The sequence below is a fragment of the Colletotrichum destructivum genome, chromosome 9, assembly GCF_034447905.1.
Source record: "Colletotrichum destructivum chromosome 9, complete sequence".
NCBI classification, from domain to species: domain Eukaryota; kingdom Fungi; phylum Ascomycota; class Sordariomycetes; order Glomerellales; family Glomerellaceae; genus Colletotrichum; species Colletotrichum destructivum.
The window spans coordinates 717,356-744,680 of record NC_085904.1 but is presented as its reverse complement, the minus strand read 5'-3'; the positions used below and the strand labels follow the sequence as shown (position 1 = coordinate 744,680).

The 27,325-nt window shown below is 56.6% G+C and overlaps 13 protein-coding genes across 13 annotated transcripts; 6 read left to right on the top strand and 7 right to left on the bottom strand.

Annotated features, from left to right (window-relative positions):
* Positions 1 to 3,268, bottom strand: CDEST_13344 (uncharacterized protein). Its single transcript, XM_062929500.1, has one exon. The coding sequence runs from the start codon at positions 3,156 to 3,158 to the stop codon at positions 876 to 878; it is 2,283 nt and encodes a 760-aa protein (XP_062785551.1). The 5' UTR covers positions 3,159 to 3,268; the 3' UTR covers positions 1 to 875.
* A 562-nt stretch (positions 3,269 to 3,830) lies between these two features.
* Positions 3,831 to 4,141, top strand: CDEST_13343 (uncharacterized protein; the record flags this gene model as incomplete). The annotated part of the gene is made up of 2 exons (XM_062929499.1): positions 3,831 to 3,877; positions 3,949 to 4,141. 2 exons carry the CDS (start codon positions 3,831 to 3,833, stop codon positions 4,139 to 4,141), a joined length of 240 nt encoding a protein of 79 aa, XP_062785550.1.
* Positions 4,142 to 4,879: 738 nt separating this feature from the next.
* Positions 4,880 to 5,870, top strand: CDEST_13342 (Putative S-adenosyl-L-methionine-dependent methyltransferase superfamily; the record flags this gene model as incomplete). The annotated part of the gene is made up of 2 exons (XM_062929498.1): positions 4,880 to 5,639; positions 5,701 to 5,870. The coding sequence occupies 2 exons, from the start codon at positions 4,880 to 4,882 to the stop codon at positions 5,868 to 5,870; spliced, it is 930 nt and encodes a 309-aa protein (XP_062785549.1).
* A 294-nt stretch (positions 5,871 to 6,164) lies between these two features.
* CDEST_13341 (uncharacterized protein) lies at positions 6,165 to 7,322 on the bottom strand (the record flags this gene model as incomplete). Its single annotated transcript, XM_062929497.1, has 1 exon — positions 6,165 to 7,322. One exon carries the CDS (start codon positions 7,320 to 7,322, stop codon positions 6,165 to 6,167), a length of 1,158 nt encoding a protein of 385 aa, XP_062785548.1.
* Positions 7,323 to 8,792: 1,470 nt separating this feature from the next.
* CDEST_13340 (Putative malate/L-lactate dehydrogenase) lies at positions 8,793 to 10,294 on the bottom strand. The gene has a single exon (XM_062929496.1). It carries the CDS (start codon positions 10,101 to 10,103, stop codon positions 9,033 to 9,035), a length of 1,071 nt encoding a protein of 356 aa, XP_062785547.1. The 5' UTR covers positions 10,104 to 10,294; the 3' UTR covers positions 8,793 to 9,032.
* A 176-nt stretch (positions 10,295 to 10,470) lies between these two features.
* On the top strand, positions 10,471 to 13,016 carry CDEST_13339 (uncharacterized protein). Its single transcript, XM_062929495.1, has 4 exons — positions 10,471 to 10,662; positions 10,727 to 10,821; positions 10,879 to 11,938; positions 12,001 to 13,016. The coding sequence occupies exons 1-4, from the start codon at positions 10,564 to 10,566 to the stop codon at positions 13,006 to 13,008; spliced, it is 2,262 nt and encodes a 753-aa protein (XP_062785546.1). The 5' UTR covers positions 10,471 to 10,563; the 3' UTR covers positions 13,009 to 13,016.
* A 1-nt stretch (position 13,017) lies between these two features.
* On the bottom strand, positions 13,018 to 15,179 carry CDEST_13338 (Putative dihydroxy-acid/6-phosphogluconate dehydratase, ilvD/EDD domain, dihydroxy-acid dehydratase). Its single transcript, XM_062929494.1, has 3 exons — positions 14,700 to 15,179; positions 14,395 to 14,606; positions 13,018 to 14,295 (listed from the first exon to the last, which is right to left on the bottom strand). The coding sequence occupies exons 1-3, from the start codon at positions 15,145 to 15,147 to the stop codon at positions 13,093 to 13,095; spliced, it is 1,863 nt and encodes a 620-aa protein (XP_062785545.1). The 5' UTR covers positions 15,148 to 15,179; the 3' UTR covers positions 13,018 to 13,092.
* A 387-nt stretch (positions 15,180 to 15,566) lies between these two features.
* CDEST_13337 (Putative short-chain dehydrogenase/reductase SDR, NAD(P)-binding domain superfamily) lies at positions 15,567 to 16,549 on the top strand (the record flags this gene model as incomplete). The annotated part of the gene is made up of 1 exon (XM_062929493.1): positions 15,567 to 16,549. Exon 1 carries the CDS (start codon positions 15,740 to 15,742, stop codon positions 16,547 to 16,549), a length of 810 nt encoding a protein of 269 aa, XP_062785544.1. The 5' UTR covers positions 15,567 to 15,739.
* Positions 16,550 to 16,720: 171 nt separating this feature from the next.
* Positions 16,721 to 17,549, bottom strand: CDEST_13336 (Putative stress-response A/B barrel domain-containing protein HS1/DABB1). The gene is made up of 3 exons (XM_062929492.1): positions 17,416 to 17,549; positions 17,104 to 17,332; positions 16,721 to 17,043 (listed from the first exon to the last, which is right to left on the bottom strand). The coding sequence occupies exons 1-3, from the start codon at positions 17,432 to 17,434 to the stop codon at positions 16,920 to 16,922; spliced, it is 372 nt and encodes a 123-aa protein (XP_062785543.1). The 5' UTR covers positions 17,435 to 17,549; the 3' UTR covers positions 16,721 to 16,919.
* Positions 17,550 to 18,441: 892 nt separating this feature from the next.
* Positions 18,442 to 18,885, top strand: CDEST_13335 (uncharacterized protein; the record flags this gene model as incomplete). Its single annotated transcript, XM_062929491.1, has 2 exons — positions 18,442 to 18,773; positions 18,834 to 18,885. The coding sequence occupies 2 exons, from the start codon at positions 18,442 to 18,444 to the stop codon at positions 18,883 to 18,885; spliced, it is 384 nt and encodes a 127-aa protein (XP_062785542.1).
* A 1,308-nt stretch (positions 18,886 to 20,193) lies between these two features.
* CDEST_13334 (uncharacterized protein) lies at positions 20,194 to 20,373 on the bottom strand (the record flags this gene model as incomplete). The annotated part of the gene is made up of 1 exon (XM_062929490.1): positions 20,194 to 20,373. The coding sequence occupies one exon, from the start codon at positions 20,371 to 20,373 to the stop codon at positions 20,194 to 20,196; it is 180 nt and encodes a 59-aa protein (XP_062785541.1).
* Positions 20,374 to 21,611: 1,238 nt separating this feature from the next.
* CDEST_13333 (Putative heterokaryon incompatibility) lies at positions 21,612 to 23,634 on the bottom strand. Its single transcript, XM_062929489.1, has 2 exons — positions 23,079 to 23,634; positions 21,612 to 22,966 (listed from the first exon to the last, which is right to left on the bottom strand). The coding sequence occupies exons 1-2, from the start codon at positions 23,577 to 23,579 to the stop codon at positions 21,671 to 21,673; spliced, it is 1,797 nt and encodes a 598-aa protein (XP_062785540.1). The 5' UTR covers positions 23,580 to 23,634; the 3' UTR covers positions 21,612 to 21,670.
* A 1,630-nt stretch (positions 23,635 to 25,264) lies between these two features.
* Positions 25,265 to 27,145, top strand: CDEST_13332 (uncharacterized protein; the record flags this gene model as incomplete). The annotated part of the gene is made up of 2 exons (XM_062929488.1): positions 25,265 to 26,211; positions 26,266 to 27,145. 2 exons carry the CDS (start codon positions 25,265 to 25,267, stop codon positions 27,143 to 27,145), a joined length of 1,827 nt encoding a protein of 608 aa, XP_062785539.1.
* Positions 27,146 to 27,325: the final 180 nt, after the last annotated feature.

The window sequence follows — 27,325 nt, the reverse complement described above, 5'->3', positions numbered from 1 at the left end:
GGGGAGCAGGCGCCATCAGATCCTGGGTGCCATATATTTGCCTGCAAACCGCGGCTTCGGACGGTTATTTTTTTCGCGTCAAAAGAGTGGGCCAGCTACAACCGGTGAAGATGGCATGGTCGGCGGGCAGGGTGACCAATATGGGGAACGAGATGCCACATCTTTCGAATCCGTGCCACGGAAGGATTTTGGACGATACGGATAGAAGCAAGCGACCCAAGGAACAGCAACGTGAGGCTTGGTGGTTGAAGATTCCTTATGACCCTTCCCCCCCTAGGCTGTCTTGTATTGTTGGGGGGGGGGTCGATCTGGCCCTCCGGAATTCAACTCCTCTCGAAAGATCTGAGATGAAGCTGGCATCTTCAAGTCGTGTTCGACGACGCAGCCCCTGGTGCCAACGTCGTTGTTCGAGGTCCGAGAACCGGACGTTGGCTCTTACACTCGTGCACGGCAGGGGAGGGGGGTTGTTGATTGCGGGTATTCTATGGATGGCCCTTGTTTCTGGCGACGTTCGTGAGGTATGGACGTGTTGTATCGCTTCAGAGATAAGGTTCGGCTTGTATTCCAGCCAACGTCGACTGCCACAAGAAGTCAAAGGCAGATGCAGATGGAAGTGTCCCACAGGGCAAGCAACGTGGACCATGTTTGGACTCGGCCGGATGGTACGTTTAACGAGTGAACTTGGTCAAGAAAGAGGGGAGAGGCTGATTACGGTATGCTTTATATCTATCGAGCATGTTGTTCATCGCTATAACTATCAACGTTGACGTCCACCATTGCCTTCCCAATTTGACTCCGGCTCCGGCGCCGGTTCCGGACGCATTTCATGACGGCCAAAACCCCAAGCCTCACAGTCTCACATGCACAACATTTACCTACCTCATGGACGACGTCGCCGAAGGGCCTCCCCAGCCGTGCTGCTGGTCCGCGCCGGAAAACATACTCTCGAGGTCGTCGAGGAGAAGGTCCTGCTCGCGCGAGTCGTAGCGCAAGCCGATCCCAAAGTCGAACTCCCCGAACCCCTGGCCGGCGAACTGTAGGTCGGTCGCCGGCACGGGCTGGATGTCCTCCGCCGGGCGCGTCTGCGGGGGGGGTCCCTGCGTGAACGAGTTCCCGTGCGCCGAGGACGCGCGGCTCGGGTTCTCGGACTCGGTGGGATCCGACTGCGGCGGCGTGAGGTCGATTGCGTCGTGGGGCGGCTGCCGCAGGCCCCTCCGCGCGGCCCACTCCTCGTAGATCCTCTCGAGCACCCCGTCCCTGACGAAGCGTTCGTACAGGCTTGCCCTGTCTCCGCGCGCGAAGTCGGGGTCGTGGGCGCTGAAGTAGCTGACGACAATGTCGTTGCCAGAGCTGGCGAGGAACTCGTGGAAGCTGCAGACGTCTTCGGAGAGGACGCCGTCGATGTAGGCCGAGGAGGGACGCGGGGTGTTGGGGAAGATGGTGTCCCAAATCACGAACCACTGCTCCTCCTCGGTGTGCCTCGGATCCGCCCGTTTCGAGACCTGCCTCATCCGCCCAGGAGCCAAGCCCCCGCGGTTCGCGATGTAGACCGGCTCCACGACCTCGCAGCGCCTGGCCCGCAGGTGTTCGTCTCGCACGTCCTCGCTCTGGAACTCGGCACCGCAACAGGGGCAGGTGATCGGGGCGGCATGGAAGCGGTACAGATGGGTCTTGACGTATTTGATCCTGCTGAGGACCTTCTTGTAGCATTGCCGGTGGTTGTCGGGGTCTTTCTTCCAGAAGGGACAGGCGAGCGTCCTCGCAGGAGGCGCGGGGACCTTTGGCCTCTTGTGTCCTGGAACCAGCTGGATGTCGTCGTCTGAAGCAGGGTCATCGGGGAGGCCGGAGTGCGATCGCTTTCTCGAAGAGCGGCCAGAGTCATTCGTGTTGAAGCTGACCCGTCGAGCCTGACTTCGTCCTTCCTGCATTCCACTTTGCCCCCTTTGCCGAACTTGCCAGTCTCTGAAACGGTCGAACGCGAAGGTGACGACAGCATCCAAGTGCGGCACGAATGGATCATCGTCATCAAGTTGAAAGGGCTCAATCGGGGAATTCGGTACCGAGAACATGCCGGATTCCACAGAGGATTCATCGCCGCTTTCGTTGAACACTTCGTACTGCTCTTCGACGGACGAGAACACCAGTTTCGGCACGGCCGTTGAATGCCCGTTTACGGGCAATGCGGGCGGTCCAGATACCGGCCGTGGCTGTCTCTGGACCATGGGTCGAGCTGTGCCTTGGCTGGTGGGAGACCACGTCGAGGTCTTGAGGAGAAGGCTTGGTATGCGGGCTTGAGGGCTGTTCGAAACACTAGTGTTGGGTTCCGTCGTGGTCTTGATCCCCGGCCTCAGTGGCCGAAGCTGAGGATCGACCTCTGGCCGCAAAGTAGTTGTCCCTTTGACTCGTCGTAGTCCTTTGGGCGAATGGGATGGAGAACGTGTCAGACCAGTAGTCTCCACGACTGATTGCTGGTGCTCATTTGGTGCTACCGATGTCGCATCGCTGGTGGTCTCGGTGGCTGCTGCTAAGCTGTGCCGTCGGAGGCGTCTCCTGGGCCGTCTAGGGATTCCCAAGGTCTCGTCGCTGTCGGAGTCGGATGCCGGGCAGCTCGTGACAACCACCTTGGACTTATTGGAGAGCATCTCAATGTTGACTCTCTGCGCATCGGAAGCAGCTCGTCTTTGCTCGCGGCGTCGGCGGCGTGAGTCGGAGCCATAGCCTGAGTCGCCGGAAACCCTCTTGCAGTGCCTCTCCTCCGTAGAATCCATTTGTTCTTCCACGTCGTCGAGCGGAGGGCTCCCCCTCTGATGCTTCCTCGGATTGCTGGCCTGTTCTTTGACGCGGTACGCCAGGCCTGAGGTTGTCCCCGGCTCGAAGGACGAGTGACGCCGGCCTTCGGGCCGAGTACATTCAAAGGAGAAGGTGACGCGATCTCTTGATGGCGCGCATCTGGTGGGTATGACGGAGTAATCGTCGTCGACTAACACCACACGGCGAGCGGTGCGGTTCGTTCTAAGAAACTGATAAGCCAGGTCCCTGGAAGCCTCGTCGGTTCGTGCTGATGCGTCAACAGGCGTTTTCTGGGGTACAGCACTCTCGTGCTCTCCCGCAGACCAGACTCTCGCCACGCGGCTGTTTGCTACTGCTTGGTGACTCATGGTAACGGGTATTTGCTATTAGAGCGGTTTCGCAATTGCGCAAAGCGACATATGGAAATAAAAGTCGAATGGATCGGAGAGAAGAAGGAGGGGGGGGGGGGGGAGAAGGGCTTTGAAATGCCTCGAAAGGCACCGCCGTGTGAATTGCTCAAGAGCGCATTTGCGCCCTCTGCTCTTATGCGGGCTGCGCCTTGCCAGGGTTGTCATGGTGCCAAATCCAGGCGTTCGCATCCGAGTGCAACCAATGGTGGGCATGCTGGCGACCGACAAGTCAACCTTGAACACGCGCCTCGATGGAGCGTACGCGAGACGCCAGACAGAAATTGCGCAGTTTCGTGAAAGTACTGCGTGGCATTTCCCCCCCGCGATTTTTTGTGTGCAGGTTGAATGACTCGATAATCTAGCGGATGTTGAAAGCGCGTCTGTGCCGTTGTGAATATTCTCAAGTGAGCAGAACACAGTTGAAGCCGAGCAGAAGATGGAACGGGAGACATCCTCAGGACGGTATATCAACGAGTGGTCTTCCGGTCAGGAAGAGAGGAAGCATGCATTTCAAAGACAACATTGCGTATATACTCAACCGAAAAGATCCAGACGAAGCCTATCAGTTCCATCGTACAGTGCCGTATCCCAGGTCTGCTACTGCTTTTCCGGCAGCCTTTTTACTTCAAAATGCCCCAAAGGTCTGCATCTTCCGCTGCCACCGCATCAAATGGCAGGTGAGTATCTGTACACACCCCGACTGGCAATGGCTGGGCTTCGGATTACGTGCTGACCTCGGGTGTGCTAGCTCGGTCGCCTACCATGGCGCAGCGCCGATGATGGATGCGTATTATCAGAGCCCCATGGAGATGCCTGAGAGACTGCTGTCCGTCGCTGCCGGCACATCAACAAGGCGAACGACCTCGAGCAGCCGCAGACAGGCACAGCAGGCTCTGGCAACATGGGACACGCGATGGCACCAAGCTGGCCAATCGTCGTGACCGGCCCTCCCTCCGCACCCCCCCCCCCCCCCTTGCGAAATGCCAGGCAGCGAGCGGCACTGGGTAGCTTGGTTGGCCAACTTCATGCACGAACGGCATTCGTCTTCTTGCCCGGTCAGACAGAAGAGAACTTCGAGCTCGGATTTGAGCGAGATTGCCGTCGACGAAGAGATTGTGGCAGAAAAGATAATGTCTTCCTTGTTAGAAAGGTGTTGCAGGCGAATGCGAAGGAGGTAGTCGAAATACAAGGGAAGGTGGTCGGTCTGTGCTTCAGAAGGTATGGTATGGAGACATTTGAGTGGGACAGGTGGGGTGATTATGAGATATGTGATAAGGACATATCATGTTACCTGGATACACCGATATATATCCTTTGGAGCGGTTTATGTCAGTATAGAGAGAACGTTTCAATCAAACGCCAATACATGCATACCCCACTTAGTAATACTTCTTCTCTCTCCTCGCCCCGAGAGGTCGGCGGGCGTCCTCACCCACTTATACGGCAAACCCGGCCAGACCCCGGCATCTCATTGCATCCTTCGCACACCATTTCACGAGTGAAGCCAGGGTTGAGACCTCCTTTTCCTTGACTTATCTAACCCTTTATCATTGCGCTGCATCGTCCACCCCCCTTCATCTTTAACTTTTACCATCTATTGCCCACTTACCACCCACCCCTTCCCCTTCCCCCCCCCCCCCCCCCCCATTACCACCAAACATCTAGCTATCACGCCCGTCATGCCCACTCTCACCGAGATATCCGAAGTCGTCGGCGGCCTCGTCGGCCCCTGGGTCTTCCTCTCCTACTCCTTCTACTACCTGCCCGGCACCATCCTCCGCCTCCTCCGCTCCGCCGACTTCGCTACCCTGACGTCCCCGTCCCGCCTCCAGGACGCCTGGTTCTCCGCCTTCTGGGGCTGGGCCGGCCCCAACATTCGCGAGGGCAACTCGGACCGCATGGTCGCCCTGCTCGAGGGCCGCGTCACCCGCGGCGACGTCGTCGAGGACCCCGTCCACCCGCCCGTCAGCGGCGTCGTGCTGGAGATCGGGCCCGGGTCCGGCCTGTGGGTGGACCTCTTTTCGAAGCGCGGCGAGAAGCCTGACGCGTCCCGGAATCGTGGTGGCGGCGGCGGCGGCGGCAGTAGCAGAAACGGTGGCGTGAGGCGCAGGGTCGCTGAGGGCGTGACCAAGGTCTACGGCGTGGAGCCCAACACCGAGGTCCACCCCGCCCTCAAGAAGCGGGTGCATGACGCCGGGCTCGAGGACACATATGAGATCGTCCCCACGGGCATCGAGTCGCTCTCCGACCCGACGGTGTGGGGCGGCAAGATCGAGAAGGGCAGCGTCGACTGCATCGTCTCCATTCTCTGCCTTTGCAGCATTCCCGAGCCTGAGAGGAACATCAACGAACTGTATTCGTATCTGAAAAAGGGCGGACGCTGGTATTTGTTTGAACACGTCAAGGCGACACGCAGCTGGCCCATCCGGCTTTATCAACGTAGGAGCACCCTGATCGAAGTCATCCAACGAGGCACCTCCCATACTAACGTCCGCTGCAGGTGTCGTTAACCTCGTCTGGCCGCGCGCCTTGAACGGCTGTCAGCTGTGTCGCAGCACGGAAAAGACATTGAGGTCCGCTGGACCCTGGCAGGACATTGACCTCTTGCAGCCCCCATCCGAGCCGTGGTTTCAAGTGGTGCCACACATCCTCGGAACACTCACCAAGTAAATCCGAGTATGGGCATCCCGCCAAGGTCATGGAAGAAGACCCTAGGCTCTAACCCCCCTTACCAGCTCGACTACATGTTACAGACAAACGTGAATGATCGTTGCATAACTTGTAACCAATACTCGCGTTGATTGACGTAGGTAGCTAGCTATACTGTGCGGCCCTCGGTTCCCATTATCATACAACCCCTTCGCTCATTACCGGTGCCCTTCTCGGGGTCTCTGCCACAGTGGTCATCCAACCCCATTCCGTCAAATTCGCTTTCAGACCCAAGCCAAAGCGGCGCTTACCATGTCATCTCAACCCAGAAAGCATGGCCTGGGCAGCGTGAGACAACGCTTCGCAGTCCTCGTCGGTGCTTTCGAGAATCTTCCGGATGAAGCCGAGGACATTGGGAACATATTGACACAAGACGGGAAAGTTCTTCTCGCAGATGGCATTCAGCCTGCCCCGAAGCCATTCGATGGCTTCTTCCGGAGTCATTTCTGAGGCATTCTCCATATTCGACTGGCCAGCTGAACCGATTTCAGTGTGAGCAGTCCGTAGTGACCTTGAGAGAGCACGCATATCAATGCTGTTGTTGGTGTCAACGTAAGCCCGGGCGGCTTGGCCGAGCCTTGAGATGTCTGAGAGTGCTTCCAGGATAGAGAGGACTGCGTCCATGACTAACGGAATAAAAGGACACAATGGGTCAGCGACCTCGCATGCCAAGTCCAAAATGTCCTGGAAGCCCTGGATGGTTCGCCTCAATTCGAGCCTGGGCACGACGTCCTTGATGTTGGAGGTGACAGGGCATGTGCCGGGCAACCATCCACAGAGTTGGTCCAGGATAAAGCCGATTCCAAACCGGAGTGCGTCGCCGTTGTCTGACTTGATGTTATGAGAGCTCAGCGTCCAGGGGAGCCAAGGACATCTGTCCGAGTTGGGATGTTGTTGACACCACTTCAGGGCCCGGTGCCAGGGAGGGGGACAAGAGTGTGGCTCCATGGAGCACTGCGCGTCGACATCATTTCGGGCTACGATGGTGGCAGAGGCACTGCCCTGCTGATGATGGATGTTGAGTCGAAAGTTGGTCTTTCCGGTGCAATTGTCGCAACAGTGAAACTTGTGGCTGGCCTCGTCAAAAATACAGTGGGCGCCATTAGTGTCCTGGACGATGCCTGTGGTATGGTTGAAGCAGAAAGGACCTTGGCCAAGACGAGAACCGTCAACCAAGGACTCGCCGACGCTTCCATCAAACGGGGAGAGGGGGTAGCGGCCCGTGGAAGGGTCGAAAGAGCCGAGAGTGAAGCAGCAGTAGTCTTTGTGTGGTCGATGGAGGGGGCCATCTTGAGAGATATATGTCAAGGGCTCCGGATGGGGTGTTGGAGAAGGATTGATAGCGACGGCTACACGGGCGGCCGTGGCGGAAGCGAGCAGCAGCGGAGAGGCCGAGACAGCGTTGAACTTCATGATTGATGTTGTTGATAATGAAAGGAGTTCCAAGAAAGCAAGAATGACGAAACTAAAGTAAAGAGTGGCTTAGTTGGATAAAGGGAGAATGGGTTTGGTGGTTGATGGAGTTAATGTTGATGTTTGGGGGATGTGTTGAGACACGAGTCGACGTCCACTTGGCCTCATGTACCTGAGTGTCTGTCGTCTTCATCGAACGGCAGGAAGCTGCTGTGGGATGTCAAAAGAACATTGCAGGTACATATGAGAGTGGGAAACGGCCAACCTGACACCTCCACCCCGCCTTGCCTCTGAGGAAAATACTTAGAGAGGGGAGCATACACCTGAAGGCATCGTGGCCTGGACGCACACACGTGCTTCTTCACACAACCGGAAGGAGCAAAACTGCATTAAGAGGGGGTACCGTCTGCAACCAGAAGGAATAGTCAATCTATAAATGACTTCACGCAGGCGGGGAAGGTGCACAGTGACGAACATCCCAGGCCCACCTGGCACTCAATCTGTCAGACTGTAGCTTCTCTGCCTGCATTCTTCCAGCACACGACGTTTCCATGAGAGTCGGGAAATTTCGACATGCAGGAATATGAATGGTCAAGTTTGCATGTTGAAGGAGCCCGGCAGTGATCGCCCTTGATCAAAGTCCGACCTCACCAGGAGACACGCTCCCACATCTCTCGGCGTCCCTGGCACACATATATGTTGCCACAGTACGTTGCAATTTTGCTGTGCTGCGACGTCGTTGACATTGGCAGCCATCTGAACCTGGATACGGACATCAATTGCCATCTACCTATTCAATATCGCCGGGTGATTCCTGGTATCGAAAATTCATCTACATCCATACGCATTGAAGCCGCTTTACCGCATTTTCGGCGTGGTGCTACGTTACGAAAGACCGACCGGCACTGGCCGGCACTGGCCCGCAGCGGAGTGGGGCATCGGCGTCCGACTGATCTCGGCCCGAGACGGCACATATCGAGGAATTCGCTTATTCCGCGCCGGCCGATGCGTCACTTTCAGTCTTGAGTCCCAAGTCCGAACTTGATCGTATCATGGCACAAACCCTGGTGAAACGGGACTCATCGACCCCGAAACTATTGAAACCTGCCGACTTTGTACTTTCATTCTAGACCACCTGCAGCAGCACCGGAACAAAGTCCTCTATTGAAGTCACAGCGAGGCCTCTCCATGAGAACCAACCCTAGGACTAGCTAGGGGAGTAGAAAAATTTGCGTCAAAGACGGTGCCATGCATTCTCACATTCCTTTCACTTTGCTTGCCACCCGAAACCTGAACGCTGGTCTTGGTCCGCATGCTCGTTCGACTCTTGAAACTTCCTCAAACCCGACTCATGGTGGAACTCTGGCTGCTCTCATTATTTGAATTTCGAGAAATGTTCGTTTTTGCAACAACAAAAAAAAAAAAGGCAAAAAAAGGTAGCGTATTCCGGTTAAACCAGCAGCCAGTTTCGTTGATCTCAAACGGAGGGTTGACGATGCATGCTGAGACCTGTGATTGCCAAATGAGAGTCCCAAAACCAAACTTGGACATAGAATGGAACTTTGTACCCATGAGGAGAGAAAGAGCATCGTATGCATTGAGAGATGACTGGATCAACTGACTTTTTCAGCTGTATCGCGACGAGGTCCCTCAAGCCATTCCCGTTTCATTAGATATTTGGGAGAAACGTCTCCACAACGGGCTTGTAGTTTAACTACTCGCCAGTGTTGTCAAAGGTTGCGCACCAACTCTCGCAGCTTCTGCGTTCAGAGCGTCAATCTCTGCCTGTACCAGTGGAATCCCGTTTTTCTCCCGGTCCTGCTGATTCAACTGCTCAATCTCGCCGGGGAAATAAATCCTGTCCACCCCGGCCGCCTTGTCCGACCCGACCACGCGCTGGTACAAGTAGTCCATCCTCTCGCGGAAGTCGTCCAGGCTCATGAAGAGGTCCGGCTTAACGGCGACCAGGAAGTGGCCGACGTCGGCGGGCTTCGAGGGGTCGTATGGGTTCGTCACGTGGCCCGCGAAGGCCGAGCCGGAGAGGACGCCGGAGAAGACGTCCATCATGATGGACAGCGCCGAGCCCTTGGGGCCGCCCATGGGGAGCATGACGCCCCCCAGGGCGGCCGACGGGTCGTCCGTCGGGCGGCCGTCGGCGTCGAGGGCCCAGTCGAGGGGGATCTTCTCGCCGCGCCTCTTGGCCTTGTAGATCTTGCCCCTGGCCGCCACCGACGGGGCCATGTCGAGGATGAAGGGCTTGTCCTTCCCGGGGGCGCCGCAGGCGATGGGCGAGACGCCCATGAGCTTGCTCTTGCCGCCCCAGACCGGCAGCGCGGGGCTCGAGTTGGTGAAGACCAGGCTCATCATGTCGGCGTCGAGGGCCTGCTGGACGACCCAGGCGGCCATGCCGAAGTGGTTCGAGTGCGACACGCTCGCCATGCCGATACCGAACGTCTTGGCCGACTCGATGGCGGCCGCCATGCCGATGCGCGTCGCGACGAAGCCGAAGCCGTTCTTGCCGTCGACGTGGGCGACGACGGGGGTGACCTGCCGGAGCTCGGGCTGGGCGGCGGCGTCGAGGACGCCTTGACGGACGCGCTCCATGTAGGAGGGGACGCGGTTCATGCCGTGCGTGTCGACGCCGCGGAGGTCGGCGGCGATGAGGCAGCGGGCGACGACGGCGGCGTTCTCGGCGGGCACGCCGTTGCCCTTGAGTATGTCCTCGACGAGGCGGCGGGCCTCGGAGGCGGAGACCGGGATCTTTGTGGATTCGTCCGCCATGTTGTTGATGTCTCACCTGTTGCTGGATGTAGTGGTTGTGTGGCTATTGGATATGTGAGACAAGGCTGAAGTACCGCAAGGCGCCGTGATGATGTGTAGTATATGATTAGCGACGATTATGTTTTATTCGATTTTTCCATATCCGACGTCTGTTTTAGAAAGATGACATTCATTCACAGCTTTGTATGTGATGGTTTGATCGTTGAGCACAAAGCGGCGGGAAAGACGCCCGAGAGCGGATTTCGCCCGTCTCAACAAAACTCGGACACCGCGGGGAAACCCCGCACGTGTCGTTTTCTCGGCTGTCGTTTCCAACTTCATCATTCCCCGTCCCACTGCGGACATTTCCCGAAACCACCCTTTGTCGGGCTCCCAAGGAGCAACCTCAGTTCAACGCAGAAACGCGGCATCGCAGTCCAAGCCCAGCGTCGATTCAAGAAAAAAAAGAGGCCCTCGGAACATGGCCGATGCAAGCAATCACCGCCACGAAGCCCGGCAGTCCCGGAGAAACCCCAGGTTGAGGCTGGCCTGTTCCCGGTGCCAGCGGAGGAAGATCCGTGTAAGTGGTTGGATGGACACGCGGGATGACGGGACATGGGAACGGGGGTACTGATCGAACGCAGTGCGATGGACAACTCCCGGCCTGCAACAACTGCAAGAAAGCCGGAGTGGCCTGTACCGACGGCGAGAGTGTCCGTCTCCGAGACCTGCCAAGAGCGTGAGTCGAGCACCCGCTTCCGGTCGGTCTGAGAAACCCGTCTGACAGCAGACCCAGTCAGATCGCAAACCTCAAGGAACGTATCAGATGGCTTGAAGGCATCGTCCGTGAAAGGTGCCCCGATGTAGACCTCGGCCAGGGCCCGGCCGGAGATCTCAACATGGATGTCGACGGTGACGAGCCCTTCGTATCGGACTCCATGATCGAAGCCAGCAGTGAACGGCCCGACGACACCTTGACAGTCACGGAACAGAACGCTCAAAGTGCCAGGGGGCGATCACTGGCATCCCCGGACGGGCAACAAGTCCCACAACCCATCATCCGCTCGGACCCCCGACTGACCGATCCCGCCGCCAGTAGCACACTCTCCCACGAGATCGGGCTCGTCTCGCTCGGCAGCAGCCAGGATCCCAAGTATATCGGCCCTTCGAGCGGCTACTTCCTGGCCCGGATCATGTTGACTTCGAATCGGCAAGACGACCAGACGGCTTGGTCGAGCAGGCCTCCGGAACCGGTCTTCTCAATACCCGCGGCCCTGGTCGAGGCGATGCATGGCCCGATGCCGTTGCCGACAAAGGAGCAGGCAAAACTGCTCGCAGAGAACTACTTCGACGTCATCAACTGCCAGTTCCCCATCCTGCACCAGCCAACGTTCATGGCCCTGCTCCAACAGGTCTACGACAGCGGCGTGGACGCGGACCGTGGGCCCACGGGTGCTTTCCAGGTCTTCATGGTCCTCGCTCTCGGATCGACCGTCCTGTCTCGCAGGACGAGGGTGCGTCTCCCGGCGGAATCGTACTGCCTGTCGGCGATGCAGTACCTCGACCGGGTCAGCGTCGACAGCTCCATCCCGGGCCTGCAATGCCTCCTCCTGCTGACCATCTTCACCATGCACAGCCCCAACATGCGGCTCAACGTGTGGTACCTCAACTACCAGTGCATTGCCGCTGTTCTGGACCTGGGCCTGCAGCGCGACATCAACACACACTCCGGAATCTCTCTTCTCGAGCAGGAGATGAGGACTAGGATATTCTGGGTCGTGTTTTCACTCGACAGGATGATCGCGACCATGATGGGGCGTCCAATTGGGCTGCGAGATGAAGCGTGCGACCTTCGAGTGAGTACCACCAGCCTCATGGCGCAGTGAGATGACCGATATCATGACTGAAACCCTCTCAGCTTCCGCAAAACATCGATGATGTCTCTCTCCAGAGCTTCAGCCAGCAGCCGTCGGATACTGCAAACCCCGGCCGCATGGCCTTCTCGATCCACCTGTTCCGGCTGGCGAAGCTCAACTCGGAGTTCAAGTACGTCGCCAACAGCGTCGTCCGCGACACCCCCAGATACGCCTATCCCGCGGTGATCGACATCAACGAGTGGCAACAAGGGATGCTCCAGCAGCTGGACGAGTGGCAGAGCGGCATCCCCGAGGCGTCGCCCGGCTCCGACTACATTCGCACCGTCTGCCGGATCCGATGCCACAGCCTCCGCATGCTCGTACTGCGGCCCAGCCCGGCGATCCCGAACCCGTCCCCCGGGGCGCTGCGGCAGTGCTACGCCGCGGCCCGCGAGGTCCTGTCCCTTTTCGACCAGCTGTACAAGCAGAACCTGCTCATCCACACCTGGAACACATGCCACTCCGCCGTGCTGGGCCTCATCACCATGCTGTACTGCATCAAGATGGTCCCCGACATCGCCAAGCAGACCTCCCTGGACGTTCTGCTGTCCGACTTCAGCGCCGGCCTCGGCGTTCTGGCCGCCACGGGGGAGCACTGGTCCGGGGCGAAGCGGTGCAGGGACATCCTCGACGACATGGTGCGGGCGACCGTCCGGTGGATCAGGGATCTCGCGAACCAGCCGTCCGGCGCCGAGGCCCCGGGCCAACGTAGGTCGTCGAGGCTCGAGTCGGCGGGTATGCAGATGATGAGCCCCTACGACGACAGCGCCGGCCTGAACGGCGCGTCCGAGGCCCGACTCGGTTTCTCTGAAGGGATGTCTCACCCGGTGGCCATGGCATCCGTGGCGGCGGGAGGTCCCTCTAGCTATCTGCCGCAGGATCCCTTCGAGGCGTTCCTTGCCAGCACTTCGTTTGGGGAACAGTTGCCGGTGGGAGACGCGGCGAACCTGGACGGCATCATGCGCGGCCTGTTTGACGATTTCATACCGACATACCCTAACTTTAGTTGAAAGGTTCTTGTGTTTACTGTTCCGAAATGAGTAGATATACATTATAATATATGTGTCAATATTACAGTAAAAACAGGAGAGATTTTATGAAGGGCCATCAGCTGTGAGGAAATCAAAGTCGGCGCCTCCCTCGGCCTGTAACACAGAGCGCAGATATAGCCCACGATAGCCACGGATTCGCTTCTTGGCCACCCACGGCGCGTTGCTGCCTCCGTTCTCCTCCTCCTTCTCCAACGCCTCTCTCCTCTCGGCTATTCTCCTCCGGATCTCGTCGTCCGAGACCTCGACCCGGATGACGCGCCGCTCGACGTCGCACGTGATGACGTCGCCGGTCCTCACGACGCTCAGGACCGATTCGGGATCGGCCGCCTCGGGGGAGATGTGCAGGACGATGGTGCCGCCCGCGGTGCCGCTCATGCGGCCGTCGGACAGCCGCAGCATGTCCTGGACGCCGCGCTCGGCGAGCTTCCGCGGGATGGGGATGAGCCCGGCTTCGGGCATCCCCGGGTTGCCGACGGGTCCGATGTTCTGGAGGACCAGGACGCTGTCCGGGGTGACGTCCAGCGCCGGGTCGTCGATGCGGAGGGCCATGTCCGCCGAGCCGGCGAAGACGACGGCCGGCCCGGAGTGCCTGAGGAGCCGGCGGTCCTTGGACGCGCTCTGCTTGATGACGGCGCCGCCCGGGGCGATGTTGCCGCGGAGCACGGCCAGCGCCGAGGCCGGATACAGCGGGTCGTTGAAGGGCTGCAGGCAGTTGACGAGGCTGTCGCGGGGGATGGGGGTGAAAGGCGTGGCCGCGAGCTCCTCGCCCAGCGTGCGGCCCGTCACCGTCATGGCGTCGAGGTGCAGCAGCGGCTTCAGCTCGTGCAGGAGGGCCAGCATGCCGCCCGAGTTGTGGAAGTCGTCCATGTAGTTCTGCCCGCTGGGCTTCAGGTCGACCAGCAGCGGCGTCCGGCGGCCGATCTCGTCAAAGGTGTCGAGCGTGATGGTGCCGGCGACGGCCGGGTGGCGCCCGATGATGGCCATCATGTGGACGACGGCGTTGGTCGAGCCGCCGATGGCCTGCAGCACGGTGATGGCGTTGAGGAACGACTCGCGCGTGAGCAGGTCCTGCGGCTTCAGGCCCTTTTTGTGCAGGGCCACGGCGAGCCCGCCCGTCTGCTCCGCGATCCGCAGCCTGGCGGAGGAGACGGCCGGCGCGGTGGCGCCCTTGAAGGGCATCATCCCCAGGCCGACCAGGATACACGCCATGGTCGACGCGGTGCCCATGACGCCGCAGGTGCCGCCCTGTTTGTTTGTTTGTAATTAGCGCGGATTCTGTAAAGGCCCGGAGCTCGAATGAACGAGAGAGAAGAAGAAGAAGAAGAAGAGGAAGGAGAGACTTACCGTCGGGGCAAGCTCGTCGTTGATGGCCGAGATGTCCTCAATGTCAATCTTGCCGGCCCTGTAAGCGGCCCAGTTGTTACGGCAGTCGGTGCAAGCGCCGATGCGCACGCCCTTGTGGCTTCCCGGCATCATAGGTCCAGTAACAAGATGCAAGATGGGCTTGTTGGCAGATATACCGCCCATCAGCTGCGCTGGGGTCGTCTTATCGCATCCTTGTCTCGTCTGTCAGTTATACTGCTCTCTACCCCCATCCTTCCGTCGCCCTCTCGCCTCACAGGGGACTATCACGACTTCGCCGCACTCACCTCCGATGAGCACCACCGCGTCACACGGCTGGGCCTTGATCATCTCCTCCGTGTCCATGCTCATCAGGTTGCGCAGGTACATGCTCGTCGGCGACGCGAAGCTCTCGTGGATGCTGATGGTCGGGAAGTCGATGGCCAGGCCACCGTTCAGCTGCACGCCGCGCTTGACGGCCTCGATCAGCTGCGGCACGTTGGCGTGGCACGGGTTGAAGCTCGAGTACGTGTTGACGATGCCGATGATGGGCCGCGAGAGCGCGTCCTCGCTGTACCCCAGGGCCTTGATGAACACCTTGCGGAGGAACAGGCTGAAGTGGTTGTCCCCGTACGAGGTCAGGCCCTGCCGCAGGCCGACGCTCGAGTCGATCGGCGTCGAGAGGTCGTAGTCGCCCGTGACGACCGTCGCGGGGGCCTTTCCGTCCTTGCCCGGCGTTGACGATTGTTCGCTCATGGTTACTTACGGATGGGATATTTGGGGGATATCTGGGGGGGGGGACAGGGGGGGGGAGGGGAGGGGAGGGAGGGCCACCGTGAAGATGTAATGCGGTGTCGAGAATTATAATTCCTCATCTTATGGTTGGCCAGCAGGATATCCAGCTCATTACTTATCCGCCATCTCCCTCATTCCCCCCCAAAACCGTCCCTCCCTCATCCTGTGGAGTAGTGGGCGGTGCGGGGACTCGGCATGTCGTGATCGTCCCGTCGGCAATAGCGCGGCCGAAGGTTTCGGCGACTGGGCCGTGAGGCGACGGAGTTTCCCCGTCCGGCGGCTACCGGAGACGGGAATGCCGCCAAATTACACAAAGGAATGGATGGATAGCCTTTCCGTGTTTTCCTTCTTTTTAGACGGTTTTGTTTGTTGGATTAGAGCCATTGAGCTCAAACAATACAAACTCATTATCAACCTCATCATATAATAGTCATATACTAGACAACACTCACGGTAACTCTGTCGTCAAGCCCGCTCCCCCCTGACCTCTTTTTCCGCCATAGTACCTACCTATTTTCCCCATTTTCCGTCCCCCCTCCCCCCCTCCATCGCCATGCTCAACCTCCAAGGAAAAGTCGCCCTGGTCATCGGCCTCGGCCAATCAGGCTCGGACGGCTGGGGCATCGGCGCCGCCTGCGCCGTCACCCTCGCCAAGCAGGGCGCCCTCATCTTCGGCGGCAACCGGACCGTCGAGTCCACGACCAAGACCCGGACGGCCATCGAGGAGGCCGGCGGCGTGTGCGACGTCGTCGCGACGGACGCGACCTCGTCCGAGTCCGTCAGGGCCCTCGTGGACGCCTGCCTCGCCCGTCACGGCCGCATCGACATCCTCCTGACCAACGTCGGCCAGTCGCAGCCCGGGTGCCCCGCGACCATGGCCGAGGCGACGTGGGACGCGCAGATGGACCTGAACCTCAAGAGCGTCTACCTCGCCTGCCACCACGTGCTGCCCGTCATGGCGGCGCAGCCGTCCGGGGGCAGCGTCGTGTGCGTGTCGAGCATCGCCGGCATGCGCTACATCGGCAAGCCGCAGGTCGCGTACAACACGACCAAAGCGGCCGTCATGCAGTTTGTCAAGGCGACGGCCGTCATCTACGCCGGAAAGGGGGTGCGGCTGAACACGGTCGTGCCGGGGCTGATGGACACGCCCTACACCAAGGGCCTGTCGCAGAGGTTCCCACAGGAGGGCGGCTACGAGGCCTTCCGGAAGATGAGGGACGACCAAGTGCCGATGGGGCGCATGGGGGACGCGTGGGACGTTGCCAACGCGGCGGTATTCCTGGCTTCGGACGAGGCGCGGTACATCACGGGGCAGAAGATTGTGGTGGACGGCGGTATCACTTCGTCCACGGGGCGTGTCTAGAAATGTAGTCGCTCCTTTGTTTCTGTTGAAATACCACCAGTGTTCCTTTTCGATTCTTGCCGAAGACTTTCTATGTATCATGAGACCAAAGCTGTAGTCTGAATGAGTATATGTGAAGAAGTCATCACAATGATTATATAATTCGATGACAAATACGTATACCAGCAGACTGTTAAAGTGAAGTCACAGCCACTTGCATCTTAGACTGTGCCAGTGTAGCTGGAAAAGAAACAGCCAATCTTCTCCAGTCTTCACACTACGTATCTTACATTAACCGGAGAGTATTTAGCTTTCCGAATTCCATCGCTTACATGTGCTTTTGTGCTACAAAACACTGCCTACTCGTTGCAACATCACAAGCCTTGCCCGCCTACGCCGAGCCGTTTGCCAGTCCGTTCGCAACAAACTGGCACATGTATTCGTCTTCCTCCGCCACTTCAAAGTCAAACCGCGTGACGTCCTCCTTGAACGGCCAAAGATAAGTGCTGGTGACCCTGATTGATATGAGGGTTAGCATCTCTTCCGCGGGTGCAAAGCGCGACCTGCTGGCGTACCTGTGGTGCTCCGCGCTTGCCTGGTACTCCTCGAGCGCCTTGCGGTCTTGATGGAAGCTCAGCAGGGAAAACTGGTACCCCTTACTCTTCTCGATGGGATCCGTGACGGAAGGCCCGCCGACGATCAGGCGGTGGTCCTTGACGCATGGCAGGGACTTGAGCGTCTTGAGCTCCCGGACAAAAGTCTCCTTGTGCTCTTCAGAGACGTCCGGGCGGAACTTGAAGAGGACTGTAGGCACCGAGATTGGATCAGCACTTCTCTTCAACGTGTCCATAGGAATTCATCGCTGGGATGACGCGATTAGGCCTTACCAATGTGAACCAACGTCATGCTGAGAAAGGGTTACCGGTAACGGGTATGTTAACTTTGTTTGAGCGTCCAAATGACTTTGCCTGAATTTAGTAACCTTAAAAAGGTTCGATGGCTTGAACTATGAGATGACAGATGAACAATGAGTGTGTGGTCGTCTGACTCGAATTTCCCTCCCACAGCGGATCAAGCGGCAGGCCAATCTGCTTGCTTTGGAGCGAGACGGACAAACCCCGCGAGCCACTTAGATGACCCCCTCGCATGGCGGCGGGATTCGTCCGCTTTCGGCCCACGCCTAGTTGGGACGCCGCTGGGCCTGGCGCAGCGGGATTTGGACGTACGTATTCGTAGACTCACCAATCCACAAGTCTGGCATCAGCCAAAGGACTCGAAGCCGGCAAGAGGACTAGCGGGTCTTCGGCGCATCTCACGGAGTCCGGTTCGGCTGGGTGGGTATGAGCCATATGCCAAAACCGAGATCAGCGCCGGAATCCGCCCCACCCTGCTCCGTGACACGGTCGGTTATCTCTACACATGTTCCTCATGATGTTAAAAATAAAATAAAACTTTCGCCTTTGAAAAATCAAAAGAGTTTCATTGATTTATAAAACCAATATGTTGTTTATCTTATTGTTCTCTTTTTGAAATAAATAACACCCTAAGTAGTGTGTTGAAGAAGCAAGGGTAGAGCTTCATATGTCTAGCTTACGTTTTTTTTATTTACCATTGGGAGCTGTCAATCTACTTGTGTGTCTTTTTTTTGACTGACCGCTTTTCTTAGGTGGCTATCCCAATATGGAAATATCAGTTGGCTGATTTGGGGGCACGCGGTTCAGGCAATTCAAGACTCTTCCTTCCAGCCTCTTCTTCCTCCTCCCTATCCACAACCCATCTACCACCATCACCACCGCCGCCACCAGCAAGTAAGCATCAAAAGTCACCCTACATCTGCTCCTCTCATACGAATGGTATCTATTTATTTTTTTCCTTTCTTCACTTACTGACACTCTGCATAGACAACCTCAAACATGCCAGGCCACTACAACAAGCGCGGCGGAGGACGCAACTTTGTAAGCACAACCCTGCTGCAAGTCTCTCTGGTAATGCACGCTAACGACGTAATGTATCAGAGACCACCAAAGCCCACGGTCGAGGAGCGCGTGGAGCAGAAGAGAAAAGACTTTCAAAAAGCGCAGGCGGAGCTCCTGCAGGCCGAAGAGCTTCACTGGGCGCGCGCCCATTCCTTGGAGCTCCTGACGGCGATGCCCGATGGGCTCGACAAGGAGGCCTTCAAGCGCATGCTCCGCGCCTTCCAAACCTTCCCAAAAGACAAGCCGGAGCTTGTCGCTGCCGAGGGCCCGTACGTACTCCTGACACGCGATCATGCTGTTGCGTCTTACTAACTCTTGTGGGACGTCAGGACCGTGACCGACGAGACGCCCGCCGCCGCCACGACCGACAACATCGAGTAAGCTTCTTCTCATGAATCCGTTCTCCATCTAGGTACCACGCATTCACTAACATTCCGACCAACAGAAAGGCCGATGCCTAGCCTTCCTTCGCGGTGAGCGCAACTAAGCTCGCTGTCTTTCGATTTTCTCTTTTCAAGGTGGTTTACGACTCGAAGTCTTGGTTTTTTTCGGGGGGTCATCTGGCGTTAAAAATGCGTTGAAGAACAAGTAAAGACAATGAAGAATGAAAGACTCCCAAAGACAGATATCGCGATCTCGGCGTGATAGTACATGTGCCTATCTATCAGTGACTCGTGAGTTTATGGGTCTTGCCTAGATTATTTTCCCTCCAGCCGCGGCCTGGATCTGTCTGTCCCTTGTCTCTCAGCACCAAACCGTCTGATACTTCGTGTATAAATCTACGTTTCCAGCTCAGTTGGATGTAGTTCGTAAGGAAAGAAAGTCGGCGGGGTGCCTCGCTCGACGCTTTGAGTTGAGAAATGCCGGGTTCCCCCTCCTCATCTTTTGTTACCTGTTTGCTTCTGTCTTCTCAAAATCGGCCACAGGCTGACAAAAAGGGTAGGGCAGAAGCTTGGAACGCGTGGCCCAGAGTGCAGGATCGTCGGAGAAGATAGCTGGCCGTGTAAAACCGAAAGGTGCTTCACCTTAACTAGTGTCAAAGAGACGAGCCGCCATCAAGCGCGCCAAAGCCCTTTACGCGTCCGAGGTAACGCTTTTTCTGAGCAGCTGCCTTCACCTTCACCTTCAACACTCTTTTCTTTTGGACCTTTTTCACCAAATACACCCATACTGACTCAATTTACCGGTTAAGGGTTTTCTTGCTCATTTTTAAAGCTGGCGAACATCCGGAGCTCGCTGGCCGGCTAAAATTGCCTCCAAGTCAGGCGACCCGATCTCGATATCTGACTGTCTCCAAACCCCGGAATCACGGTACGAGGGTCCTTGTCAACACGGGTTTCTCGTCTGGACTCCAGGCCGACTATTAACACTCTCTATCGTACTTGAGCATCGACTTTGTCCTCCACCCTTTGATGACTCTTGAGCGGCATCATTTTCCTCGAAAGCAGCCCTGACAGTGTCTTCGTTATCGAGAGAAGATTCTAGCTCATCTTCTCCGTGGAATTCTGATCTCATTGTGCGTATGACTTGACGGAACTCACTCAACGTCACTGTACTATCACACACGACAGTCAAGGAGTAGGCGCTTGCGTTCAGGCTAATGGCCGAGTAGACGCCCTGTTAAATGTGCGAAGCAACCTGACACAAGGCTTTGTCAATTGGGCAATTGAGAGGAGCCCCAACGGACTTCTACCCCATGGACGAAGTCGATGACGCCACGTTGAACCATATGGCCTGGATGCTCGGTGGACCTGCAACAAACATGGGCCCTGCATCCTCCACTTGTCCAGTTGTGGGATTGGTGACTTTTCCGCCTACAGTTGGTCGGTTATATTTCGCGTCCCAGACTTCGTAGGTGGAAGAGGCCATGGTGCTGGGCAGGGAACTATTAGTCCAAGTTAGCCTCGGTTTCTATTCTGGAGAGGTTCTTGCCTCTGCCTACTCACTTCGTATATCCCGCAAGAAGCTTACTTTAAGATTTTGTTTACTTTGCGTTTTTGGGTTGAGGGTGAGATAAAAGGCCAGATACTACAATTTAGGAAGTGGTCAAGACCTTCCATCAAGTAATGATGGATTAGAGAAACAAAAGACTTATTCTCTGACAAGTCATCAGGTGCCTTTCAATCAAGGCGTCTGCTGCCTAACAGGCTAATAATGCAGGAGGTGCGTTACTAACGCATGCTGCAATCTGTTATCCGGCCAATCTCAAACGACAACACCTTTGATGTTGCTATGGCGTCAGCTGTCTAATAAACTAATGCAGCAGGTGCCTTACCAACGGATGCAGCAGACGATCATTTGGCTTACCCCAAGCGGTAATGTCTACAAGAGTCTATGAAACCAGCTTCCTTAATACTCCTGCTACATGTATGCGTTTTCGTGACTGTAACTTTTCAGAATTTAAACAGAGGCGGTTGAAGAACCAGTAGTATACGATAAGTAAGGGAACTGTCCAGAACTTGTTCCAAATCGCTCCTATCTCCACTGTGCAGGGGTTTAAGTCCTAAAAAGAAATAACTATTTAGGAGAGAGGATTAGTATGTAACTAGATCTTGCATTCTTTTAATTAAGTGAGATCTAATGCAAGGCCGCTTGTAAAGTTTAGGTTGTTGGCAAGGTTGGTCAACGCCACGTGGGAAGCATGCAGAATCGACTTCCACTACAAGGGTATTGTCACATAAATCTATTTAAAATAAAGCAGCAGTAAAAATGTAATATTCTAGAAACTTGTCAAGACATCTCATTAGCGACACCCACCGACAAATTTTGTACTGCTGTTGCCGAGTGCTGGTCCTGCTCCGGTTCTGACGAGCTTCCTATTTCCAACAGCACCCCAGCCCAACTAGCCCATGTTGATCTAGAATTTGTCTCTCAGGGACTTGGAACCCGCCCGTACAGGTTTCCTGTACTGTACCATTCTTGTCCTTTCACTTCTGTCCATTCGCTTTCAACCATTATCTCTCTCATCAAAGAGGTTTATCATCTTGGCTATTCGCATAGATACATGTAGACAACCGCATTGAAATAACATGCCACTTCTGTCGGTTCCTAGCAACGTTGAGTTAATCACCGCCCAACTCCAAGATGGCTTGAGATGACTCGAAATTGTCTGGATCTCCGTGAGGAACGTTCGATCTATCATCTATGAACTGAGCATCTTGTTGAACTAGATCATATTCAACCACATCCATTCCGGATCGTCGCCGACACGCTCTCCATGCATGAAACCATCAACGTACGCATCTCCAATGAAGCTATAAGTCACGGGGCCATTCTCAGTCTCATACCCCAGCTCTTCGTGGAGCACGTACGGCACCCTGCCGCCGGCAAGTATCATGACCACATCACCACGCCGAGAATCCGGGGCCACCATGCCAAAGTGCCCTTCCCTGGTCCGCATGAACCTTCGAGCTGAGAGCGTTGCTACCAATGCGTCTTCAAATGCAGGTCTGTCATCGAGTTGGGGGTCCGCGGATGGCACTCTGTTAACGATGTCGCTCCATTGTAGGTAGGATTCATAGTCAACCGCGGGGTCTGCAGCTCTCCAATCGCGGGATTCCTCTCCAACGTGAACAGCTAGGTTTCCACATAGAGTCCTCCAGAACCCGAGTTCTCGGGAACTGGCCGCTTCCGACGATTCGGGCGGGCGGCCAGGCAAGCCCGCCAATCGACGGGCCTTATTCACGTAGTCTTTTGCTTGGCCGCAACTTGCCAGGTCCGAGAAGAAACACGCAGGGCCGAGAGCCTCGATCCGGTCGATCGCGATGCCTTTTGTAAGCGCCCGGTCACCAGGTCCAATTTGGAACTCTGCCGGAAAGCCACCAGACGCGTTGTAGTGCGGCAGCGTCATTAGGTGGTCGATGGATAGGTGGTGGGTGAGGATGTTCTTCGTCATGAGCGTCCAGTCAGGCACGTACGAAGGGATGCCCAGGGACGTCCTCCTCTTCCCCGGGACGACGCAGCTGAGTACTTCCAGGGTCCGCGTCTGCTCCACCTGCTCCCGGGCAACATCAACGAAGAGCTGCTCGACCGAGATGTCGTAGTTCGGCTGGAGGCGACTTGCCTGTCCTCTGAACTCCATGCCCAGCATGCCGTAGATCTTGTCTCGGGGGTTTGTGCACCGCCGCTGACGGCAATGATGCAGCGTTTCCAAAAAGCTCGCCGCTTTGGGGAAAGTCCTCATGGCGTTGAGCGCTTCCATCTGAGCCATCACGTTAAGGAACGTCTCGCCACACGCAAGAATCGAATGCGGCCCGCAGCATCTATTTTGTGCGTGCTGCCGAATGTTGACGATGCCTTGTTCCAGCCGCTTACCATCGACAATAGTCGCTCCACAGAAAAAGGTAGTCTTTCGGGCGAGGACGAACTCCTGTACTGTCCACACTCGAGAGAACCACGCCGACGAGAAGAGCCTGAAGAGATTGTCTCTCAGATAGGGCGTTGAGATGTTTTGACCACGAACCTAACTCAAGTCCCATCAGCTTTATGTCATTTCAAATCACAGCTGTGGTGTTTTTCGCCACCTCCGTCTTCTTTTCACAGGGGGGGGGGGGGGGGGGGGGTGGCGGACTAACCTCTAAATGCGGTTGAAGTGACGGGGCGAAGTGAGCGTCCTCTCGCTGCGCGGCGAGCTCGAGGTATTCGCAAGCGATTCCCAGACCGTCCCATTCGTTTCCGAGGTAAATCAAAACACCGGAAGCTTCTCGGTAGATGTGCCCCATGATGCTGACCTGGTGGCAGCGCTCACCGAGGTCTTCTTGGTTGATGCATAGTGCATCGATCCAGACAGTACGGACTGAATCTTGCCGCCGTATGTTGAGGAGGACGTCGAATAGGTTGCTGGTGGCTTGTACGTCGGCGCCATCCACCTCTACTATTTTTGCAAGGCTCTTATCTCCCCAGACGTAGGAAATCGCTTCATAATCCGAGGCTTGGCCAAGCGGAACTGTTCGTAGACTGCACCGGATAGGGTCGAATCTTTTGGTTGCAGGTTGCAATTCTAAAAGGCGAATATGCTCGGGTTCGAGCTTCGAATAAGTCAGATAGCCCCGTCTAGGTTTCTGCGTTTCGTCCATTGCGTTCTTTATGTGCTGGCTGCTCACCCCAAATCGGTCGAAGAACCAAAACGGGGATGTAGGTAGTTAGTCAAACTGAAGGTGGGTTTGCTGCAGTTATGAATGGACTGCTGTGCCGCAAGATGCCCCTGGCAAACGCCAATTAACAGAGAGGCCATCAAACTTAGCCCACCTTTATTTACCCCTTGCTACTTACTGTTTTCACGGCAGCGAGGTCTTCTCATGCCCCATTGGTTCAAGCAGATCGAGCGGTTAGCCCGCACGTCAAGAGTCAGCGCTTACAACACCCGACAGTTACAGGGCGGGCCATATCGGGACTCGTAAGCGCTGTGTTCCACAGCCACAACACAAATTCGAGGCCGAAAGAAAAACCATCGAAACTGATATATAGAAGGAGGATAAATGTATGGTTGAAGTCGGCAGTCGAGTCGGCAGTCGGAATGGAAAAGGTCAAGTTGGACCAGCTGGGCGGGGCGGTATCATTGGCAAATCCGGTGTTGTTAGGTGCACCGCTCCAGACCATGCCTGGCGAGGCGGTGACTGTTCACTTGTTATCTGACAATTCCATCCGGGGTCACGAATGCGTCGAACTCACAGACAACAGGCGCCGCGTTAGGGACCATTGAAGGTCGAGTGATTTCCGAAGTAAACATCACACCTGAAGATGTGTAAACTAGCTTGGAAACAGTTCGAGCCAATTTGGCTATTTGGGTAAAGTAAAGCTCAAAGACGTAGAAAGTGATGGAGGAATAGAATATGTTCATTTCAAGAACAGCCAGGTCTTTGCTGATGAATTACAGAGTCATGGTGCAAGTTTTTACCTACCTCCGGTTGAGAACACCGTTAAGCTTATAATAGAACTGAAGCCTGGTTGGCAAAGACCTTGACGGGTTCCTCCCCGGGATAATAGAGTATAGCAAAGCCCTTTGCCGCAAGATTGCAGAGGTCTTAAGTAGCTTGACGCATCTCGTCCGTGCTCACAGCCGGTTTTTGGATACCATTCGTTGACCTGTCCGCTCTAATTCGGGCAGTAAGGCGACGAGTTGATTGCTACTTGGAGTTGCTGGCCTCATTTTTCGCTGGCCCCAAGAGGAGGAGAGGATTGATAGCATGATCAGGCATCGCGTTCGGTCTTGTTCGACACCCAGCAATAACTTTCGTGTACCCTCCCCATTATAATGCTTCCAATGCAGCTCAGAAAGACAGGCCCAGCATAGACATGCCGGTCGCCAACATCCACGATATGAATCAAACCACCTGATAGCCACTGTAGACATCACTCATTGCTATCAAGTTGGAAAGCATGGATGGTGGTTGGGGTCCAGTAGAGTACCTAGGCACGGACACAACACATAATGGACTACCTAGTCGTGACATGCAAGGAACCCCCGGCGTCACCAAAAAGCTTCGCTTTGGCGCAACTGCCCGCTACGTTCGTTATCGGCCCCACTGAAGGATGCTTTGGATGGGTGCTATGTCCCCTGTCCTGTCCTGTTCTGTTCCAGGGGACCGGCATCCGGAGCCGAGATAAGCCACTCGGGTTGGATCCCGTGCCTTTGCTTCAACACCATCGTTTCCCCCGCACTCCTCTGCTCTCATCACTGCTAGAGACATCAAGTCTCTTCATACCTCCATCGCCATTCCAACAGACTTTCATCTCTGTACGAGCCATCTCCTTCATCACTATGACCGCAGAACACCTTGCATCAAGGCCTCCTCGTCTGGCAGTGACCAAAGACTCAGACGGCGACTGGATCCATCTCCATGCCGCCAAACGGCATGAACCTGCCGCCGCCAACCTCGAGTCCATGACGGAACGCATTGTACGAATCACAGAGGATGAAAGGGATCTCACGGACTTCTACAACATCAAATGTTCCCCTACGAGGTCTCGGCGTCTCGAGAAGTTCTACAACGATGAGCTCGAGAGCCTGTTCAAGGCGCCGTTCGACACGTTCAGCCAAGAAGACAAGGTCGACTTTTTGCTGCTTCGCAACTATCTCAGACGGAACATCCGTGTCCTGCTCCTGGATCGCAAGCGAGACGGCCAAGTGGCACCCGTGCTGCCTTTTGCCCAGGCTCTCGTCGATGTCTGTGAGGCTCGCCAGAACATGGACCCAATCGACAGCAAGAAGACGGCCATGATTCTCAACGAGACGGTCAAGAGAATAGCGGCGACGACAAGGGCCATCCAAGCCAATGAGATCCAAGCAGCCGACTCGACCTTCTCACGGGCCATGAGCACCATCGACCAGCTGCGAGGCCACGTCGACGAGTTTTACGGCTTCTACGCCCCGTACGACCCCCTATTCCCCTGGTGGTGCTCGGTGCCCAAGCAGCAGCTCGACGATGCGCTAGGCGGCATGAAGGGCGCCATCGACGCCCGTCTTACCCAGAAGAACGGATCCGGGTCCATCCGCGCCGCGGTCGAGCCGATCGGGAGGGACGGTCTCCTCAACGAGCTCGAGGCGGAGATGATCCCCTACACGCCCGAGGAGCTCCTGAAGTTGGCGAGGGAGCAGTACGATTGGTGCGAGCGGGAGATGAAAAAGGCGTCACGAAGCATTCGTCGCGACAGAGTGAGCGCCGTTCCACCGGCGGGAGAGGGACACGGGACTAGCAGCACATCGGGGTAAGTGGAGTCGGATCACTTTTGGGACTCGAGTTAGCTCTAACAGTCATCCAGCCTCGAAGATGCCGATGCCGGCTTTGGCGATGACTGGAAGGCCGCCATGGAATACGTCAAAAACAGCTACGTGGAGCCGGGGCAGCAGCCGCAGATGGTGCGGCGGCTGGCCCTCGAGGGCATCGCCTTCGTCAAGAAGCACGACCTGGTCACGGTGCCCGAGGTGGCCGAGACGTGGCGCATGTTCATGATCTCGGCGGAGCAGCAGAAGGAGTCGCCCTTTTTCCTCGGCGGGCCGTCCTTCTGGGTCTCGTACCCGACGCCGGCCATGGACCACGACCTCAAGATGATGGTGATGCGCGGCAACAACCCTCATTTCTCGCGCGCCACGGCCTTCCACGAGCTCATCCCGGGCCACCGGCTCCAGCTGTTCATGGGGAGGCGCCACCGCCCCCACCGCGAGCTGTTCTCGACGCCCTTCTTCGTCGAGGGCTGGGCCATGTACTGGGAGTACGTCTTCTGGAACCGGGGCGACTTCTTCGTCAGCGCCGAGGACAAGATCGGCACGCTGTTCTGGCGCATGCACCGGTGCGCGAGGATCATCTTCTCGCTCAAGTATCACCTAGGCGAGATGACGCCCCAGCAGTGCGTCGACATGCTGGTCGACTGGGTTGGACACGAGAGATCCAACGCCGAGGGCGAGGTCACCCGGTCCTTCGGCGGCGACTACTCCCCCTTGTACCAGGCCGGCTACATGCTGGGCGCGTTGCAGATGTACGGCTTGCGGGAGGAGGTGTTGACCAAGGGTCTCATGGGCGAGAAGGAGCTTCACGACAGGATCCTCAGGGCCAACACGATGCCCATCGAGCTGCTCCGGGCGCTGCTCCTGAACCAGAGTCTCAGCCCGGAGCAGACCTCCAAGTGGAGGTTCTACGACTGAGCCTCAGCTGCACGTGGGTCTATCGCACCTTCATGTATGTGGTATGTGTGTATGTGTGTATGTTACATTCGCGTCAACGATGAACTATATCTTCCAGTAAAACGGCGTTCCTTTTCTCCGCAACAACTCCAGACTGTTTCCACATATTGACGCTTAAAATGCGGGGGACGATTGCGGGGG

Excerpts from the sequence above, each read along its gene's own strand:
- CDEST_13336 (XM_062929492.1), bottom strand. Across the intron at positions 17,044-17,103 it reads GCAAGCGCGGAGCACCACAG|GGTCACCAGCACTTATCTTT; the intron begins GTACGCCAGCAG and ends CATATCAATCAG.
- CDEST_13340 (XM_062929496.1), bottom strand. The coding sequence starts at position 10,103 with ATGGCGGACGAATCCACAAAGATCCCGGTCTCCGCCTCCGAGGCCCGC.
- CDEST_13333 (XM_062929489.1), bottom strand. The coding sequence starts at position 23,579 with ATGGACGAAACGCAGAAACCTAGACGGGGCTATCTGACTTATTCGAAG. Across the intron at positions 22,967-23,078 it reads CACTTCAACCGCATTTAGAG|GTTCGTGGTCAAAACATCTC; the intron begins GTTAGTCCGCCA and ends GACTTGAGTTAG.
- CDEST_13339 (XM_062929495.1), top strand. The coding sequence starts at position 10,564 with ATGGCCGATGCAAGCAATCACCGCCACGAAGCCCGGCAGTCCCGGAGA. Across the intron at positions 10,663-10,726 it reads GCCAGCGGAGGAAGATCCGT|TGCGATGGACAACTCCCGGC; the intron begins GTAAGTGGTTGG and ends GATCGAACGCAG. Across the intron at positions 10,822-10,878 it reads CTCCGAGACCTGCCAAGAGC|TCAGATCGCAAACCTCAAGG; the intron begins GTGAGTCGAGCA and ends CAGCAGACCCAG.
- CDEST_13344 (XM_062929500.1), bottom strand. The coding sequence starts at position 3,158 with ATGAGTCACCAAGCAGTAGCAAACAGCCGCGTGGCGAGAGTCTGGTCT.
- CDEST_13338 (XM_062929494.1), bottom strand. The coding sequence starts at position 15,147 with ATGAGCGAACAATCGTCAACGCCGGGCAAGGACGGAAAGGCCCCCGCG. Across the intron at positions 14,607-14,699 it reads CGCGGTGGTGCTCATCGGAG|GATGCGATAAGACGACCCCA; the intron begins GTGAGTGCGGCG and ends AGACGAGACAAG. Across the intron at positions 14,296-14,394 it reads ACGACGAGCTTGCCCCGACG|GGCGGCACCTGCGGCGTCAT; the intron begins GTAAGTCTCTCC and ends ACAAACAAACAG.